This window comes from Nansenia antarctica (assembly GCF_963989245.1).
Source record: "Nansenia antarctica genome assembly, chromosome: 9".
Taxonomy (NCBI): domain Eukaryota; kingdom Metazoa; phylum Chordata; class Actinopteri; order Argentiniformes; family Microstomatidae; genus Nansenia; species Nansenia antarctica.
The window spans coordinates 29,052,713-29,072,727 of NC_137679.1; the positions used below are offsets into that span (position 1 = coordinate 29,052,713).

General features: G+C 42.9%; 1 protein-coding gene across 1 annotated transcript in view; it reads left to right on the forward strand.

Annotated features, from left to right (window-relative positions):
• unc13c (unc-13 homolog C (C. elegans)) overlaps window positions 1-16,716 on the forward strand; it is a gene marked incomplete at both ends in the record, with an annotated part of 106,575 nt that extends 89,859 nt beyond the window's left edge. Inside the window, 4 exons of the mRNA XM_080539936.1 lie at window positions 4,480-4,627; window positions 7,345-7,437; window positions 8,147-8,306; window positions 16,431-16,716. Coding sequence (XP_080396062.1) covers window positions 4,480-4,627; window positions 7,345-7,437; window positions 8,147-8,306; window positions 16,431-16,716 — 687 coding nt within the window. The remainder of the gene's footprint in view (window positions 1-4,479; window positions 4,628-7,344; window positions 7,438-8,146; window positions 8,307-16,430) is intronic.
• Window positions 16,717-20,015: the final 3,299 nt, after the last annotated feature.

Here is a 20,015-nt window from a genome sequence, read left to right on the forward strand (position 1 = left end):
TTTCTGTTAAATGTTTGTTTCTAGCTGCTAGAATGTTCCTTTCTGAAAGATAGTGTCCTAGGCAACTTCTGTGATACTTTGCATCATAGGCAAAAAGATCTTCATAGGTCAGCATACAGTGATGTATTATTTCATCAAACCTCTCTGAGGCTGCGTTGAGGACCTTTGACCTTGTACTTTCACCTGTACCGGTACATATAGGGGTCAGGCCTTCTCTCTTTGTGACTTTCTGGCTGCAATTGAAACATTGGCTGCAAATGAAACACTAGCTACGGATGTCAAATCTAGTGTCTCTGGACAGTCTAAGTCTTTTACTGATCCTGGGGTGGTTCTTGATCACTGGTTGTAGGCGTATAGTTATGTGTGCTTGAATAACTGGCCCGACATGACCTGTGATATGAAACCTTGACCTTGAAGGACAGTATGTCATCTGAGTGGGGCGATAGTCTCTTATGAACTTCATCATCTCGTCCTTGAGCAACGTTCAGTATGGTTCTGAGTCCTTGTAAGCTGGGCTCTGCTAGCCTCTGCCTAGATCAGAATGCCTGCACTATGGTTTAAAAGCTCACAAATCTAACAACATATTCAACAACATATTAATATCATAGTTGGACATATGTGTTACCTGTTATCTGTCATTAGATTGGTGATAATCTGAACACAACTGTCAATCCACAGCCCCTCTCCCTCTGAGATGGAGAATGTTATGGCTGCTGCTGCCCAGTTGGCTACACAGTTTTGAAACATGCAGCTGTCACTCAAACCAGAGTGGCAGAGAGTGTTCCACTGTCAAGCTTAAAAATTATTTCTATACTGTACTTTGAATTAAGGTTCCAGTTTTAATAAAATCTGTACTATTTACACCTATGTTTTAGAGGCTTGCAATTTAGAACTAATAAACTTTATTTTATTGGGTTACTCTTATTCTGACTATTTGGTGATGTAGTTCAGCCACCTGGTATTTCCCTCTCCAAATATAATGACCATCAGAGTGAGCATTCTTAACTTATAGGCTATTATGCCACTTATCCCCCATTCGGAATTTGACTGTATCAGAGAAGAGGTAGGCCTATGTCTAAAGAAATCTCATTTGCAATAGAACTGTATGAGATATTTCCATACAACTACTGGTTATTGTTCAATAGCACCCTAGACAATTCAGTAATGATATATTTTTCAGGGATTTCTGTTTTTCTGATAAATGAGAGAAAAGTGATGGAGTCCTATGTTCCTGTCACCAAAAAGTACAATTTCCGTCTAAACTAAAGCTAAGTTTACAGGACTATAATTCAGTATTTATTTAGGTAAATAGTTGTCTGACTATTTGGTGATGTAGGACAACCACCTGGTTCATACCTCAGCAAATCTGAAGAGGAAAGGAGTGATCATTCTCAAGTTATGGGCTTTTTTGTCACCTTCCCCATATTCGGCCTGGTCTAATTTGGCTCTTTTTCAGGGATTGGGGTAGCTCTAAAGAACAACCAAAAAAACATATTTTCCCCAAAAATAAAATTTGACAACAATCAATTTCATTAATGGGAGACCCTAAAGATAAGAAAAATCATTGTTGTCATTTGCTCTACCTCGGGTAGGGGTATCTCGAAAACTAAAGCCTTTTTTGAGGACTTGCTGCTAGACTATTAGCATCGTCCTTGTTTTTAGGAGAGCTGAAGTCCATAATTTTAGATTGCATGTTCTTTCGGGTACTCGGTTTCCCTTGTATAGACGACATCTTTTACGAGTGGTATGGCTGATTTTCATTGACTTTAGCTAGGTTTGTAACAGAATTAGTTTGAAGATTTTAGTGGAGGTGAGAAAGCCACGTCTTCTCAGCACGCCGCCATTACCGGAAGTCTCCGACAGGCTCTCTTTTAGAGTGCATATGAACCTAGTAAAGAAACTGAAGGTCAGGCTGGGTTTTTATTATCAAAATAAAGCCTGCCTCAATTTAGCAGCTATGAAAACACTTGTTTGCTGCCTAGACTCTGTGTATCATAGTTCTTTACATTTCATATCCAACTCATTATCCCGTACACATCACTGTGTTCTTTATGGTCTGGTTTCCTGGCCTTCATTAAGCCTAAGGAGACAGCATCACTGGTACATCTTTATTTACAAAGCCATACTGGGCCAACTCCCCTCATATCTATGTAACCTCATGTCAATTACCAACAGCTGTTATGATTTTCGCTCCATTAGATGGTTGCTCTACTGGGTACCCATGATTCGCTTGGAACTTGGCAGAGCAGGTTTCTCTTATTTTGCGCCCTGGTCATGGAATAACCAGAACACACTACAACTTAATAATCTCGTCTCCCTGGGAGAGTTCAAAGCACTGATTAAAAATTGTGTGACAGAAGAGTGCAATTGCTACTCCTAAGATGGATTTTATAATATGTATCTGTTATCGCTTGTCTGTTATTTATTCTCCAATTTTGTAAACTGGTCTCCCTTGAAAAATAAAATGTAATCTCAAGGGACCTCCAGGTTAAATAAAGGTTACATAAATAAAATAAATAAAAAAGGGGAGTGGTATGATGAGAGAGAGTAAAATGGGGGGTAGAGCAATGATGACAGATTATTTGGTGGGGCACTGATGAGACATGGCTTTAAAAGGGAGTAGAGGTATGGTGAGAGAGATAGTTTTAAAGGGTAGAGCTTTGATGAGCAATGGCTTTAAAGGGGAGTAGAGCGATGGTGAGAGAGATATGGAATTAAAGGAGTGGAGATGTAGGGGGGGAGAAATGATCTGAAAGGGAAGTGAAGAGGTGATGACAGAGAGAGATTGTTTTAAATGGGAGTGGAGTGGTGATGAGGAAGAGAGATGGCTTTAAAAGGGAGTAGAGTGATGGTGAGAGAGAGATTGCCTTAAAGGGGAGTGGCAGTGCTGTTGAGGAAGGTCTGGCTCTAAAGGGGAGTGGGTCAGTGAGGAGAGAGACAATCTTAAAGGGGAGTGGAGCGGTGATGAGAAAGAGCGATGGCCTTAAAGGAGGGTGGAGTGCCGATGAGGAAGGGTTCGTTCTAAAGGGCTAAGGAGAGAATGATGAAGAGGTGTTACTACACACTCTGGGCCTGCATGAACACCAGACCGTAAAACTGCAGAGAATCTCTAATTGATTATCCTGTCTCCAAGGAGACCGCCTCTCTGTTTAGATCAATCATTCCACTGGTATTTTCTCTTCATCAGTATTCCAAGGAGAACAGCCAATTAGGGATGTTTAGTAATGCCCGTAGCACAGTTTGGCCAAGCAGTGTTAGAAATGGCAGCATGCAGAGTAACCTACAGATTGAAACTCTGCAAAAACGAACGGAGAGGGAGAGAGAGAGCGACAGCGAGAGCGAGGGAGAGAGAGAGAGGGAGAACACATTAGGAGTCCATATTGAATATGGTTAATATGAAAAACTGTAAAATAGCTTTATACTAGTTTATCCTGATGTGATTTTGAAAATGGATACTGGGTTAGGGTTAGGGCAGAACGCACATATCTAGGAAAAGTCATGAACGGAGGGTCCTGAAATTTGATGCAAAAGTAGAAAAGAAAATTACTCACAGGGTCGCTGTGACCCCACCATGGCTGTTCTAGTGTTAAACGAACAGGACATTATCATCATCATTACCCAGCATGCTTATTTCCTTCCATGCACAGTTATTACTGCTGTATTACTGCCTTCCTGTTGCTCTCGCCCACGCCGTCTACCACGCCCCCCAACCTGCCCCGAACACCATGATTATACAGAGGGGGCAGGGCACTGCCACACTCACGATGGCCATCCTGTCCATGTCCTCCCACGCTGCCTCCAGGGGCAGGCTGTCAGGCTGTTCTGCACTCAGGAGGGCATTCAGTCATACTCAGGACTGGAGTTCAGGAGTTCATACATACTCAGGACTGGAGTTCAGGAGTTCATACTCAGGACTGTGGAAAGAGGAGTTCTGAGTACTGGTTGGTGGGAAAGGAGATTGAGTATACACTAAAGAACATGTGACAGCAGCTGGTGAAACCGACCAAATGTTCAGACTTTTATTCAGAAAAATGTATGTGTGATTCGTAGTCCCCACTACTACCTAGTTAGTGTAGAGTAGTGGGGATTACTCACCGAATCCATTGCATTGCAATGTTTTGGCTTGACTAGCGAGTGTGTCATTGATTTTCTATTTTAATTTTTCTGAATAAAAGTCTGAACATTTTGATTGGACATTTTGATTTGATTTGACTTATTCCAGTTTTCACCAGCTGCCGTCACATACTGTATACTCAGGAGTGTGGCAAGAAGAGTTGATGTGTACTTGGGAGTGTGAAGGAGAGAGGCTCATGTATACTCAGGAGTGAAAAAGGGTTTAAGTTACTGTATATACTCCGAAGGTTGGAAAGGTGGTGTTAATCTATAGACTGTACTGTACTCAGGGGTGTGGAGAGGCATATCTGGCAGAAATACCGTATAAATACAGTTTGGTCTTCTTTGTCTTTTTTCTCTCCATAGCAATACTTCCATGCTGGAGGAAATGGTCTCAAGAAGACATTCCTGGAGAAGAGCCCAGATCTTAAGTCCCTGAAATATGCTCTAAGCCTTTACACACAGCCTACAGATGCCTTGATCAAGAAATATATATGCACCCAAACCTCTCAAGGTAAGGACACACAGCTCCATCCCCCAGCCCTCTACCCTTGCCTCAGGACCAAACCTCTGCCCCATTTCTTAGCCCTTTATCCTTGCTTCCAGCCCCAACCCCAACCCTTTTCCACAGGCTACGCCCATCTCCATGTATGTAGGGTCTGGGTGGGTAGTACAGTGTCAGTTTGCTTTCCCTCCTCTGTACTGTGTAAGGTGAACATTGCTGTAATTGAATTCATTGTTCTCCTGCCTCCCTCACACCCATTATATTTTTCTCCTGCTCCCCTCCCCCCCCCCCCCCCCCCCCCACTCCCTCCCCTCCCCTCCTATTGCCTCTCGGGCTACAATAACATTTATTCTCTCACTCCTTTTTGTGGACCCATTTCTATGATGTCATTGTTGCCGTCATCTATAAGTGGAGCTGTTGGTTTCCTGTCCTCATAACAAGGCAGGAGCACCTGACTGACTCTAACCAGAGGGAAGGGAACTGACAGTAGCTTCCCTCTCTCCCAGTGGAGCAGCAGAGCTCTAAACCCCCTCTGCTGCCTGCCTGCCTGCCTATCTGTGTGTGCAGTCTAGCAGAACACTGCTCATCTCATCTCCAGGCAGGCGAAGGCTGGCCCAGCTCTGCACTGCAACACTCACTAACGGGAGGGGGGGAAAGAGGCTCAGTGTCACAGCAACAGCTAACCCACCTGCTGGGGCCGTAGACAGACGTATGAACATGAATATGAATATCCAGCATGGCTAACTGTGGATGGATATGGGTGGAGTAAATTAAGGCGGGGGGGGACGACGACTAAAAAGAAGCAAAAGCAGTGACTGTGTACATGGGGTCATTAACTACTGTAACCACCACTCTGATAGGCCGAAGGGAAAAGAGACACATGGAGGCGGTGATTCTTGCGTGTTAGACCTCCATGTTATGCAGCATGGCGAGGCTAGGCTAGGCTAGGCTAGGCGAGGCTATTCGCTAACTGAGGTGGGTGTGGGTGGGCCGTGTGAGTGGGACATAGAAGCATTGAAGCGGTTGATGTGTGTTCAGGGGCTGTATACACTGTCTGGTCAGGGCCTCAGAGATGCTTGATGTGGGTCTGTGCAGAGCGGCTCATTAGCCACCACTCATCACACTCTGATGGGGGCCACATTTAGACCAGATGCAGTAGTCGTTTATTCCAGCAAGTGTCCGTGCTAGTGCTAAGTGGTCATTCACATGACTAGAGGATGTAATCTGGATTGTGAAGCTAGATCATTAGGTACGGAGATAAGACACTAGAGGCCACACAGCTCTATAAACTCAAACCCTTTGAGTTTTATGCGACATGTCATGTACATGTACAACAAGACTGTTCCTGTTCACCTTGAGGAGGAAAAGCAACCATGTAAAAGCAGCCACTTTTACTCACGGGTTACCTTGACATCCCTGAAAATCCAATCCAAACCAAACCACTTTTCTCCTTTCTCTCACACTCCTATCCTTAAGTCTCCAGTCTGCTTTATTCATCTCCCACTCGGTTATCTCCCACTCCTCTCCTCAACTCCTCTCTTCTCACAGCCACTCAGATCACACAACACCAATGTTGTGTCATTTGGACCTTTGTAACATGACAAAGCCATCCATTACCAGTGGCTCTGACTAGCAGCAGCTCTGCTGCTCTGGCCCAGACAGTATTTTATCAGTGAATAGCAGGATGCCAAGACGTGACTGTGTTAATTTCCCCTGGTCCGGGACTTAATCACAGCGTAGAGATATTTCTCTGCCCTCGCATGTAATAAGGCATCATTATCATAAATTAGAACGCCCGTTTCCTCATTACTGGCTTTAATAGGCACTGCTTTGTTTGGCAAATATTGATTAGAAATCAGATGAACATGGCTGTTCATCACTGGTGCAGACATCTGTCTGTGCACCCTCTCTCTCTCTCTCTCTCTCTCTCTCTCTCTACCTTGGTGTCTCTCCCTCTCTGTCTGTCTGTGGACCCTTTCTCTCTCTCTCTTTCAATCTTGGTCTGTCTATCCCTCTCTGTCTGTCTGTGCACCCTCTCACTCTCTGCCTGCAAACTCTCTCTCAACCTCTCCTCTTTAGCTCTCTTCCCCCTCTTTTTCTCTCTCTTCTCCCTCTCTGTCATTTGGTCTGTCAGAGCACATCCATATCTAATGTTTCGTTTGTGTGTTCTCTGCTCTGGAAAAATGCTTTCAAATGGATGAAGTGTCAGTGTGATGCATGTGGTGCACTTTGCAGTTGCTGTTCACGCATACAAAAAATCTAATATATATTGTATATATAAGAATATATATACATATTCTTTATCTTTTGATGTCTGAGATTGTCTGACATTTTCTGTTGCTCCTTTTTTTCCATTATATTGGTTTTCAGTCCGAAGTACTCCAAGAGAAAGTCCTTCCTGAATAATCGGCTCCTCAGCTAGATATAGTGTGAAGTCAAGGGTGTCATTCACTTATTTTCTTTGGGTTTATTTGTCAGTGACTGCACAGAGGGTTTTATTTTCCCTTTCTGAATCAGTTTCTAGGAAAAGCTGGAGTCTTCTCTTTGTGTTACCTCCAGACTCCTATCCTGTAAATGCCTCTCTCTCTCTTTCTTGCTGCGCTCTCCCTCTCTGGCTCCCCTCTCTCTCTGACTCCACTGCCTCTGTCTTTCTCCCCCTCTCTCCGACAACACCCCTGCTACTCTCTCTCTCTGACTCTCCTGTTGCTGTTTTTGTATGTATCCAGGTCAGTCATCTAATGGGTCCGTGGGTGAGGTGTCAATGCAAGTGGATCTAATCTCTCACCCCGGCACCGGAGAGCACAAAGTCAGCGTGAAGGGTGAGACTTTCTATAATCTCAGTGTATTCATGTGCTATTCATCATTTGTATTCAAATGTATTCAAGTCATTGGGAGGGAATGGCTATGAGTTTGGTTAATGGTAAAGTTGAGGTCATTATCAGCAGACTTTTTGCAAGTCTCACTATTGAGGCCATTATGAAGAGTAATAAGGACATTACTATGTAAAAGTTCTCTGAAGACATCATTAAACCCATTCTGGTCACATCGACCAGGGACATGGAAATGGTAGTAAATGGTGCAAAATGTTCTGGCAAAACACCCTGTAAGTACTGGATGAGTGACTTCAATGCTCACACAGACTAGAGGGATCTATATCCTATATTAAAAATAATGATCTGATTATAGGAATAGCTGGTCCTTTAGGGAATTTGTTCTTACAAGTCAAGGTTCTACCCAGAGACCATAAGAGGGGCGCTGTGCCACCTTAACGACTTGGCTCTGCCACTATGTAAACATTTCATAGCAGATTAAACTGATCTTTATTCATGAGAGAGTAGCTATCTTTGATCGCCAACGACATTGTTGTTAGCGTTATTATGTTCCTTAGTTCATAAAGCGTTTGAGCGGTTTTGAGAATGCAACCCAGCACCACCATGCTCATAAATCCTGGGGAGAACCTTGGGAGTGATCTATCTCCTCTCTGTGTTCCTCATGCCCCCACCCCCCCATCTCTCCTCTCTTCTTCAGTGGTGGCGGTGAACAACCTCAGCTGGCAGACCAACGCCATGTTCCGACCCTTTGTAGAGGTCAACGCAGTGGGACCACACCTCACCGACAAGAAGCGCAAATTTAGCACCAAGACCAAGAATAACAACTGGTCACCAAAGTACAATGAAACATTCCAATAGTAAGTCCTGTTTTATTGACCATGAAAACAAAACCACAATGATATTGCATTTTGGCCTAATTGTGTCATTGCATATTCAGGTGTACAGTAGTAGCATGTGTTGGCAGCTCACAGTCACAGACTGAATGGTACACCAATTTACACTACTTAGTCATAAAAATTGCCCTTCCAGTGGTGTTGCTTTGTTGGAAAGCAAGCTGGAGGGGTGCGATTAGATGGGCTAAGTAATCGAGATGCTTGTAACATCTTTCAGACACTGGGTTTCTGTGAACTGAGCCAACTGCTGATAATGCTGCCGAAATCAATTTCAACGACGCCGTCTGCATATATATTCACTCCTGGCACTCTTATTTGAGGCTCAAGAAGCAATTAAGGGGCCGGGGGATAATTAGAAAACAGCCTAAAGAAAGGACGGCTGGAAATCATGGGTTGCATGAATAGAGACATCTATGATTGAATTCTCTCATCACAGTCGGCCACAATAAACCCCCTCTCTTGTCATAGAATTCCACCGATGAACAAAGCCTGACTTGGCCTGGCAGAATGTTATTAGTTATTCCTGACTCATGTATGAGCTTTTTCCTAGATGATGTCTGTGGTCGCTGATCTGTGACCGGGCTGTAGCTCTGGGGAGGGAGATATTGTCTAATCCTAACTGCATCCCTACCGACCCATGAGGTAGAAAAACATCTACAGTCAACCTCATCTTATTCCTGGGGGGTATCCATCAACGTCGCTAAACGAAAATCCAGGCTTATTTTTTATTCTAATTCAAACTCAGTGAGAGTTCCGTTTCCTGAATGTGGCTTAAAGGAATCGCTGCTGAGTAACCATGGCAATGTATACCACAGAACTAACCTGGTACCTATCAGATTAATTGTCAAGATTAATTTAGCTGCAACAGGCGGAAACAAAATCCCAAAAGACAGTTCCGTCAGGCGATTGCCTCACTTTTGTCATGTCCGTATTCTGAATCGTATTCGGTCAGACCTGTTTCTCACAATGGGACAAAGCATGAATGTGTATGTCTTTACTTAAGTTTCAAACAACATATTAATGAAAATAAACAAGTTAAGAAAATTACCACTTTACCATCTCTCCCTCCCTCCCTAAGGTAGCCAGTAGTAAATGGTAAATGGACTGCACTTATATAGCGCCTTTTTTGCTGCTCCAAAGCGCTTTACAACGGCCTCTCATTCACCCATTCACACACACATTCACACACCAATGGCGGCAAGCTGCCATGCAAGGCGCTGGCCCGCTCACTGGGAGCAATTTTGGGGTTCAGTGTCTTGCCCAAGGACACTTCGACATGTGGCCAGATGGGGCTCGAACCGCCGATCTGCCAACCTTGTGATCATTAGGCGGCGACTCTACCTCCTGCGCCACAGCCGCCCCGTGAATATTCATTTATTAAAAAATGAAAATAAAACTTAGTAGTAGGCTAGTATAACGTACACATTTAATCTGTCAGCATATTCTACACTCAAACATTAGGCTACATATTATACTGAAATACACATTCAACTTAAATGATTTTTTAAAAAGCTGTTTTTATTTGATTGTGATTGTGTTGATCCGAAAAATTATCTGATCCGTGACTCAAAAACCGCGACACGATCCGATCCATGAGTTAAGTGATTCTTTACACCCCTACGTCATAGTATCTTATTTTTCGACTATGGGTTGTTCTGGGCTGCTTATTACTCTGAGGACACGCCCAAAGCAAGACTTTTATAAGCCTGGCCTGAGTTAGCGTTGATGAGACACGGCTAAATTGTGTTAATGGAACGGCTTGAGCCTTAAGTCACAGTCGACGTTAAGTGTAACCAGGCTTTTTCAATGAAGTGATGACTTAGCAACGTTGACAGGTGAGGTCTCTCTGACTGTGAGATGTTATAACACTCACCCTCCTACTTATGGGAAACGGCTGTGTTATCACAAAAAGGGTTTAAACAGAACAACAACAAAGTGTCTTCAAGTACTGTAAATATAGGCATAATAGACAAAAAGGCAAGTCAGACCCGGTAACTTCAATGTAAATAATATCTGTATTCGAAAATGTTTCAACCACACAATAAACAACAAATGAAATTCAAAGGAATAATAAATTCACTTCTACTTCTACTACTATAAAGTAGGCCTAGGTGCTTCAAAATGATTACAGGATTTTAGAACGTTTCTTTTTTCCACAGTCAATTAATTAAACAAAAAACAATGTCCCAACCCAAGTTCAAAATTCACTCCTCTATAGCAGTGTTTTTCAACCTTTTTTGTGCCACGGCACATTTCTTACCTTGAAAAAATCCGACGGCACGCCGCCATCTCAAATGTTACAAACTTGTCGTTATACTCACTCAGTGCGAAGCCTGGCCCTGTATGTTGGCCATGTATGCGAGCCTTGCGCACAATTTGTCACTTGCAAGCAGCTTTGCGTCATCACACTTCTCATCAGTTAAAAAGGTTTTCAGCTCCTCCCGTACCTAACTCAAACACGCGGGCCGGCACTTTTCCGCGGGACAATCATCGGACCGCCGTATGGAGCAATAACGTCTTATGCTCCGCTCCCATCAGGGGTGAAAGTGGTTTAAGTTTCTTACAGGAACTATAGGCTACTACCCCAACCTTCATCTTATATACAGTGCATAGATGGCTATCATGTTATACAGTACATACCAGGGTTTTTCCTGGGTCAGAATCAAGCCTTGGAGGTTGATGTTGTGCGCGCGCAGTGCGCCCAAATTTTCTTTGAGGGACCCCCAATTGTTGTATTTGTATTGTAAATTGTAATTATTATTATTAATAATAATAATAATACGATGCGATTTGAAAGTACCAGTAGGCTACCAGATACGTATGCACATATTTTGCTACCAGGGTTGCCAGATGGAATTGACAATTTCCAGCCCAACCAGTCTAAAAGCTGCAGAATCCACCCGTCCAGTGTGACCAAAAGTAGCCCAATCTGGCAACACGGCTTGCTTATGGAAGCATATAGTGGACTAAATTCAAATGTTAATGCAATTTGAGATTGCATTTGCATGTTCCACTTTTGCATGCATTCTTTCAGACAATATTCAAATTCAAATGCAATTCTAATGAGCGGATGTGTTTCCTAGAACATATAAATGCAATTGCTAATCACATTATTGCATTACAATTTGAATATTGACTCAAATAACGCAGGCAAAAGTGGCAAATGAATATGCTATTTTGGGATTGCATAGTAATTTTCACATTAGAATGAACTTTTGAATTTTGTCAGCTACAAAGCAGCGCATGACTTTGAAAATTAAATGTCAAATGGCTTTGCATTATCATTTTAATATTGACAGCGAATGTGCACATCAGGTACATGAAAATGAAAATGCAAATCATTAGAATTGCATTTGAATTTGAATATTGTCTGAAAGAATGCATGCAAAAGTGGAACATACAAATGCAATCTCAAATTGCATTAACATTTGAATAAAGTCCACTATATGCTTCCATACGGCGCGACTGTAATCCCGGTCGGACTGTCTCAGTGCCCAGTGCTGCCCACCCAACCACGTCGCGTCGCGTCGGGTCTACTGTAAAGCGGGTTAACCAGTGGCGTAGCGGACGGGCCCGCAAGCGACGCACCGCGGGGGGGCCCCAGCCACTAGGGGGCCCCCTAACATTGGATCCACTTTTTATTTTTTTATTTTTATTTTTATAATTTAAAAATATATAAAACAAAGAAAATAAGTGGCCCTTCATTGTGTCAACCTTAATTTTAATATATAGGCCTATATTATAAAATATATACATGGTTAGCCGTATCCAATAGCAACATGACTTTGACGTCACACGTAGGCAGCGAGACACAAGGAAAATGAGCAAGCGAAAATACAATACAAAGTACAATAAGCATTCTTTAGGTGGTGATAGAGTCTCTATTCGGACATTATAGCCGCTATATGTGGGACTGTCGGTCCGATATTGTAAAAAAATCCAATAAAAAATGTATGTTTACAGAAGTACATGTCTCAAGTATTATCTCGGCGGTTAGTCGAGTGAAAGAAAAACAACATACAGATGATAATTCACACAATATAATACCACGAAAGCGTACAGCACTAAACAATAACATTTATTTGGGCAGCATCATACTCAAACTCAGGCAGAAAGGCAGGGTCCGGCCAGGTTCACAGTCACAGGCTGTCAGTGCATCATACAGGTACATAATTCAGCATGGTTAGGCTATATATAGCTGTTTCTTTTTCTATTCTACTATTCTATTCTACTTCTGCTGTCTGCGTCTCCCTGGGTATTCCTAGACCAGATGGCAAACAGTAAAGAAATGCCACAATATACCAGGACTTAAGAAACGAGATGTCCAACAAAGGATTTGACTAACCCTGGCCAATTTTACGCAACAAGTAGACTCTGATGCAGCGGAGACAGGGTTGCCAGATTGGCTGGGTTTTGGTGGATTTAGAAGTTTTTAGATTGATTAGGTTGGAAATTCTCAATCCCATCTGGCAACCCTTAGCGGAGAGTCTACAGATATGTTTACAGATATCACACTGCTGTGCACACCACACTTTGTTAAAATAAATAAAGCTTGTACTATTCTACTTATAATACTACTGATGTAGTGTAGTCTACCATTTGGTTTTAGTTATAGGCTATTGCTCTCACTTGTTTGTACCTTTTGCTAAGTCAAGCATTTAGAATGTAGAGTGCATATTGCGAAATTTCGCAATGTCAATAACGCATCGGCCTCTAAAAAACGTTTTTTTTTTTTTACTCCGTTGCGAAAGGGCCCCCGCCGCCACCTTGCGGGGGGGCCCCGGGATTTTGCGCTACGCCACTGGGGTTAACATATCCTTTTCAAAGGTATTAAAATAGACGCAACGAAACATAACGTCAGCCATGTGTTTCCTTGTTGGAAATTATGGATCGTGAATCGTGATTGCTTCTGCACTCTGCAGCAATCGGATTTTGATTGACAGGCAGCTGCATCTCTTCCCCCAACGGCGTTCCGGCACAGAAAGTCTTGCCGGAACGCAGCACCGGACCGTTCCGGCCCACTTTCACCTATGGCTCCCATCTCTTCACATAATGCTGCAAATAAGCGGCTTTTCAGAGGTCTTGTATTTACAAAGTTTACCATACGAACAACAGCATTCAACACATCAGATATCTCCGCTGGGAAGTCTCGGCAACATAGCTGCTGCTCCATCAGTGCAGACACTTACGCAGCTGTTCCACTGAAGTCCTCCTTGTTCGACATACTCTGATGTGATCTGAAATATTTCCTCCCCTGTTTTTTTTTTTAATGCAATGTCTTGCAAAAAGACATTTTCTGTGATTGTGTCTCCATCCACAAAGCGTGCATTGGCCAAGAGTTGAGCCAAGACTCAAGTTGCAAAGCAAACTGCCCACTGCCACGTATCTTCTCCAAAACAACACTTTCGATGTCTGCAGACATGTCAGCAATGCGTCTGGCAATCGTCTTAATCGAGAGGGGAACTTTGGCAATTTCTTTAATGACATCAGAGCTAATAGCATCGTGTTCACATTGGCTTTGCAGTCCAGTAATATTAATGTCTCTTAGGGTGTGTTCTCACTAGAACATTTGCTTCACTTGGAATCAGAGTTTTTGATAAAATTCGCTTTGCTCTGCGTCATTTAGAGCTGTGAGAACGTGCGTTCGCAAGTTGCCTGTTTCTGTAGTCTGTGTCCTTGTTTTGGAGTGACGGGTGTTTTGTTTGCAGATTGTGTTTAAGCTTGCTAGGGACCATGGCATCGTTTGATAGCTGTCCACCACAAAGCACAATGGAGTCGGTGCAGCAGGATCTTTCTTCAAATATTTATCCATCTTTGTTGTTAGCAGTGTCACATAAAAATCAACAACGTCAGATTAAGCTATTAATCGTGCTACCGCCACCTACAGGCCTACCACCTATGCGCAACCATACGAGAGCTGTATGAAATCTTTTTATTTTTTTATTTTTTTGCGCCTTCATTTTTCTGGACCAATTAAGTGGAATTTGATCATTTCCCACGGCACATCTGATGATCTCTCACGGCACACTGGTTGAAAAACACTGCTCTATAGGGCGTTCACACCGGCAAAGAACCGTGCTGGTTCGTGTTCAAAACTCAATTGGTTCGGAGCCTGAAAAGTTGGTTCGCAGCGGGAACCAGAAAATAGTGGTTCTCAAGCGCGAACCAAAACGTAGGTCAGTCACGTCGTCAGTGGGTGTGTCATATTCTAGGCTGCAGAGACCAGCAAGGAGGAAGTAGACAAAATGTAATCTAATCTAAATCTAATCATTAGTGATAAAAAAAACTATATCAAAAGTTTCATTATTCTCTCTATCTTCCTCACATGCTCAGCAAACACACACACACGCACACGCGCGCGGACATGCGCGAACGCGAATTTCGCTATTCCAGTAAAGGAGCAGCTGATTAATAAGAGAACGCGTGTAGAAAGTGTCTTTTGATTTGTTTCATATAAAATTGTGTTTATTTCAGATACTGTAGTGTAAGATATTATCCTCTTTTCCAGTGAAGTAGCTGCCATCTAGTTGTGAAATGTTTGTTTATCCCGCCCCTTCATCGTTGACGCGGATGGTTCTGGTTATTACACTGGTATGAACCAGCACCAACGTTCGGAGGTTCCCGAACGCGAACGTTCAGAGGTTCCCGAACGCGAACGCGAACCGGCACGGTTCTTTGCCGGTGTGAAAGCCCTATGATTCGTTCAAGTCCGTTCCTGGAATCCCCCCCGAGGCAAAAAGTATAATCCCCAATAGTCAGTTCATTGAGAAAAACGCTCTTCAGCGCTCTCAAACAAATACGCAATGGATTGGCTCACGCGATGGACGTGGTCCGTCCTCAGCGGCGCGGTAAGTTCAAAACACAGGAGTTTTACTGTCTTTTGTTCAAAACCAACAGCAAAACATTTATTTGTGGTCGACCGGGACTGTCTAGAACAAACACCTGTTCACTAGCTTGTCCTCCTCTCTGGTGAACGTTCACCTTCATTAATACAAATCTCTTCCGCCAGAGCCCTTTGACAGGTCATTTAAAGAGACAGTGTTAGAGCAAATTATCAATAAAGGCAGCCTGTTTCTTTTCAAGATGTATAAGAAATGATATTTAATATTTTCCTCTATAGAAGGAGGAAGTTTACAGGTTCGTCAGACGCATCTGAAGATTCAAAGTTCCTCTCAAAGTCCAGATCATTCATTACATCTCAGTATTTATGCTCTCAGGTACCCTCAGGTAAGAGGTCCGCCCTCGGGTGAGGTCTAGACCAATCATGAACAATGGGTGTGGATTTGTACATTGAGGAAGATGATGGGGGATGAAGGTTTAAGGGGGAATCGACCCCCACTTTCTCCTAGAGACACAAAGATGTAAAAGGAACACAAAAGCCACAAACTGGTTTAGTCTGGTCCTAGAGTACTGGGTCTGGGGAAACACAAAGGTCCAAAACTGCTCTAGATGGCTTAGTCCATCTCGGTGCAGGTCAGGAGAAAAGAGAGCAATCAGGTCTTTGTAATCATTTAAATGTGTCTGTTGTCTAGCCAATGTCAAGCTTCAAGTAGAGAAACTGGTTTCATTGTGTGCTTACAACAGGAAATCAGTTTCTATAGCTTGCTGTAGATATCCAATTTACTGTTGTGAAGTTTGAATCTTAAATGTAGAAAAATGTCTTATTACATATAATAATTTTCTCTCACAACAGTACTCAAAACAAGAAGACATTATGAATCACAAAACTAGGAAAATAATAACAAAAAAACACTTTCTCATTTTTCATACCAGTCATGGCTTATGCATGCATCATGGGGCAAATACTGATAGACTAATAAACCTCCACACTTAGGGCAGGCTATTAGTGTACAACACTTCATGTGTTTTCTTTCTCAACACAGTACATCAATGTGGCTTTGTCACAATGTGAAGTCGGTGTGGTCACTCTGACCCTGTGATGGGAGCTGCGTTATATCTGATCTGGGCGTCACTCTGCTCTAATCAAATTCAATCGTCATGAAAGGGGAATCCAGTGATGCCCATGCAGAATAGGTCACCAATCACAGCATCACATCTGACATTGTGTCTCTATTGTTGTGTCCCCAGTGTTCTGAGCAACGAACACGGGCCGGAGGCCTATGAGCTGCACGTCTCAGTGAAGGACTACTGCTTCGCCCGTGAGGACCGCATCATCGGCATGACAGTCATCCAGCTCCGAGAGCTGGCGGACAAGGGCAGCTGCTCCGCCTGCTACCCCCTGATGAAGAGCATCTCCATGGACGAAACTGGCCTCACCATCATGAGGATACTCTCTCAAAGGACCAACGACGAGGTGGCCAAAGAGTTTGTGCGTCTCAAGACGGACACACGCTCGACAGAGGAAGTGTCCTAATAGAACGAGGAAGAAGTAAGGAGAAATGTGTTGTCCTATTAGAAGGGGGGGGGGGGGGTAGCAGGAGAGATGCACTGCTGTCCAATGAGAGAGAAGTAAGGCCCAACTGAGATGGAGAGTTGTGTTTGTTTGTTTTTGTGCATGTGCGTAAAACATCTGTTGGAATGTTCATTTAAAACTACAGTATGTACAAGTGTTTACTTACCGTATGCTTACTATTAAGTAATATATTCTACGAGTTATGTTAACGAGACATGAAATACCTTTTTGTACAACATTTAGTCTTTTTGAACAGAAATTTGTTCAGATAAAGTGCCAAACCAGAGGAAAAAAATAACAAAACAAAAGATTATGAATTATGGTGAACTTCTAGTATGTTTGGAATTTGCTCGATTATTTTGTCCAGTGTAAAATCATTATCTGACCATGTGGCGTTTTAATCGTTAAGTCTTTCATTTGCACCCTTGTTCTGTTACACGTTCCTTCACACAGCACTTGTTGTGCATGTCCCGTTTTCGACCTCGTCTCTCCCATGATTCCACAGTGACCACTGGGTGAGGGTCCTGTCCCCTCGACCCTCAAACTCTTTGTATTTAAGCCGACCTGAAAAAGAGACCATTTTTTTAAACGGCGATGACTGCTATGTAAACCTTCATAGGTGTTTGTAATTTTATAACCATGACAACAATGAAGACAGCCTCCAGTGCTACCAGTCTAAGCAGAAAGGATGGAAACGTTTACTTTTTGTTTTGCTTGTTTTCTTTCCTTTTGAACCGTCGGCTTCCTGCCTTTCTGAATGACCACTGTGAACATGAGCTTTGGAAGGCAAGCTTACATAACATTGCTGACGGTTTGATATTGTTGTTTCATATTTTAAGATAACTTTGTTCCTGAGAAACTGCCAAAGTTATATACAATGTTTGTACAAAAGCAATCCATTACCTGTAAGAAATTATATCTGTACATGTGATCTATTACTTTTTCAATGCTAAATATCTGATTGTTGATGGGGTGATTCTAAGATTTTATTTTTTGGATTTTTCTGTGAAGCTGTTAACCAATTTGAAAGTTGCAAATGTTACTTTACACATTAGTTACATCAGCTTCAGTCATGTTTTTTTTCTTCATTAAGGAAAGAGTATAACATTTGGTAAATATGCAACATTCCTATGTATTGCACTGATGGCGAATTGTATGTCATGTAAATATATTTAGTGAGAAATTGTACAAAAAGTCTCCTTTTCTTCAAAACGCTCCTCAAAGTGGATGTAAATGGTTTAATAACATCGGATTCACTGTGCAAGATGCACTTTTTTAATGCTTTACCTATTACTTAAAACAGGAGAGTATGCAAACCTTATGGGTCGTATCACCTAATCTGTACACAGATACCTGTGTAGTAGTTACATTGTAGTTAATTACATACAGTAGCATATGAAGTTGAGCGGTTTGTTTTATTACATAGGTGGGATATGGAACAGTTCAAACGTCTTATTCCACTTATGTAATAACATAAACCACTCAACTCCCATTACTATATACAGTGATTACAAATCAATGACCAAAGTACTAAGTAATGCATGTTGCTGGTAGTGTAATTACAGAATGATTACACAGGTATAGGGACATGTAAGCCATCCAGGTTCCACTCACTAGAGCACCTCTCCTACTGTATGTGCTACCACATCGTTCACAGCAGCAGGGGGATGTGGTTCTCTGCTTGCTCATCTTACCCACTGGCTGTCCTATTCAAGAGCTGAGATGTCTCATCACCAGCACACCAGGCCCACAATTAGGCCTGACAAAGTAAGCCCATTTGTCAATGTCATCTTATTGTCTTTACTTTACAGTCAGAGCCTAGCTGGGGGGTGAGGGGGGGAGAGGAGGGAGGGAGGGAGGGAGGGAGAGAGGAGGGAGGGAGGGAGGGAGGGAGGGAGAGAGAGAGAGAGGAGGGAGGGAGAGAGGGAGAGAGGGAGAGGGAGAGAGAGCTAGAGAGGGAGAGAGGGAGAGAGAGAGAGACTCTATTTTTAGTTCTGGATCCATGGTGTCTTCAGAGATCAATGCATCTCCCTCACAGGAGAAGTGATGTCAGCGCTCAGACTCCCGCATTTGAAGCTTTCCCACTGGCACAATTTTTGTCATTGATTCTCAGCAGGAACGATATGATAGTAATACAGAGTAAGTGGAAATATCTACTTGCGCCAGTGAACCGAATAGTGAATTTGGAGTGCTAGTGCTTTGAAAGTGACAGCCAGTGTATGCAAACACATTGCTAACATAATGGTCCTGTACAAGGACAGATGGAGACAGTCATTATGTGCTTGTACTGTATCATGCTTTATATTGCACGCATCATATATATGATTATTCATTATACATCAATATAATGACAATGACATTTAAGGCCCTATTATGCACTTCATAAGTCTTAAGCAATAAGACGAGGCGGTAGATCTAAACTTAAGACGTGGAGGCGTGGTCAAGGCCACTTTGCTATTATGCGTGCGGTAGTGGGCGCCTAAAACCCGGCGCTAAGCAAAGAAATAGTCATGGGTGTGTTTTGGGCGTCTTCTCAATCAACCCAATCAGCGTGCCAGGTGCCATTCCCTTTAAGAACCGGCTGCGTTGAGTCATTAGCGCTATGCTATTATGGAAGTCCTAAGAAGGAGGTCAGCGCGCTTCTCTGCAGAAGAAAGTAACAAGCTCGTGCATGAGGTCAAGGCTCGTCAGTTCGCAATCTTATCTCGAGCTTACTCGTTTTCTGTGCAAGGGAACCTTATACTCAAATTCGTTAAAGGAAAGAACAGGTCAGCTGGTTTAAGTTCAACTGCAGACAGGGAGACGGAAGGGAGACAGTCACCTGGCAACATGGAACAACCTTGTGTGATATAGTATTCAGAATAAACACAGCAATCATTATTTTCTGAATAAACACGGCAATACCTCCGCTTGTGAGTTGAGAAGTATTACAGAGGGGTCGCTGGAAGACTGCAGGAATGACAGATGTTGATGTCATTATATTACGCACGGCATACTCGTACTGTATGTGCACAGTATGCGGAGGCAACATACTGTACAGCGCTGGCCTCTCCCTTCTGAAATAAAGCATTTATACTGTGACCGTAATTGACGTCTTGCCGTGGAGCCACGTGCGTGTTCATGTGTGCCCACATGCATGCGCAAACCGCGGAGGCGCGCTCGTGTTTCAAAACGTGCATGAAGTCTAAACTTAAGAACTTTTCAAACCACTTCTTAGCGCTAGGAGCAAATCAGATCGCATAATAGCAGCGGCGCCTAGT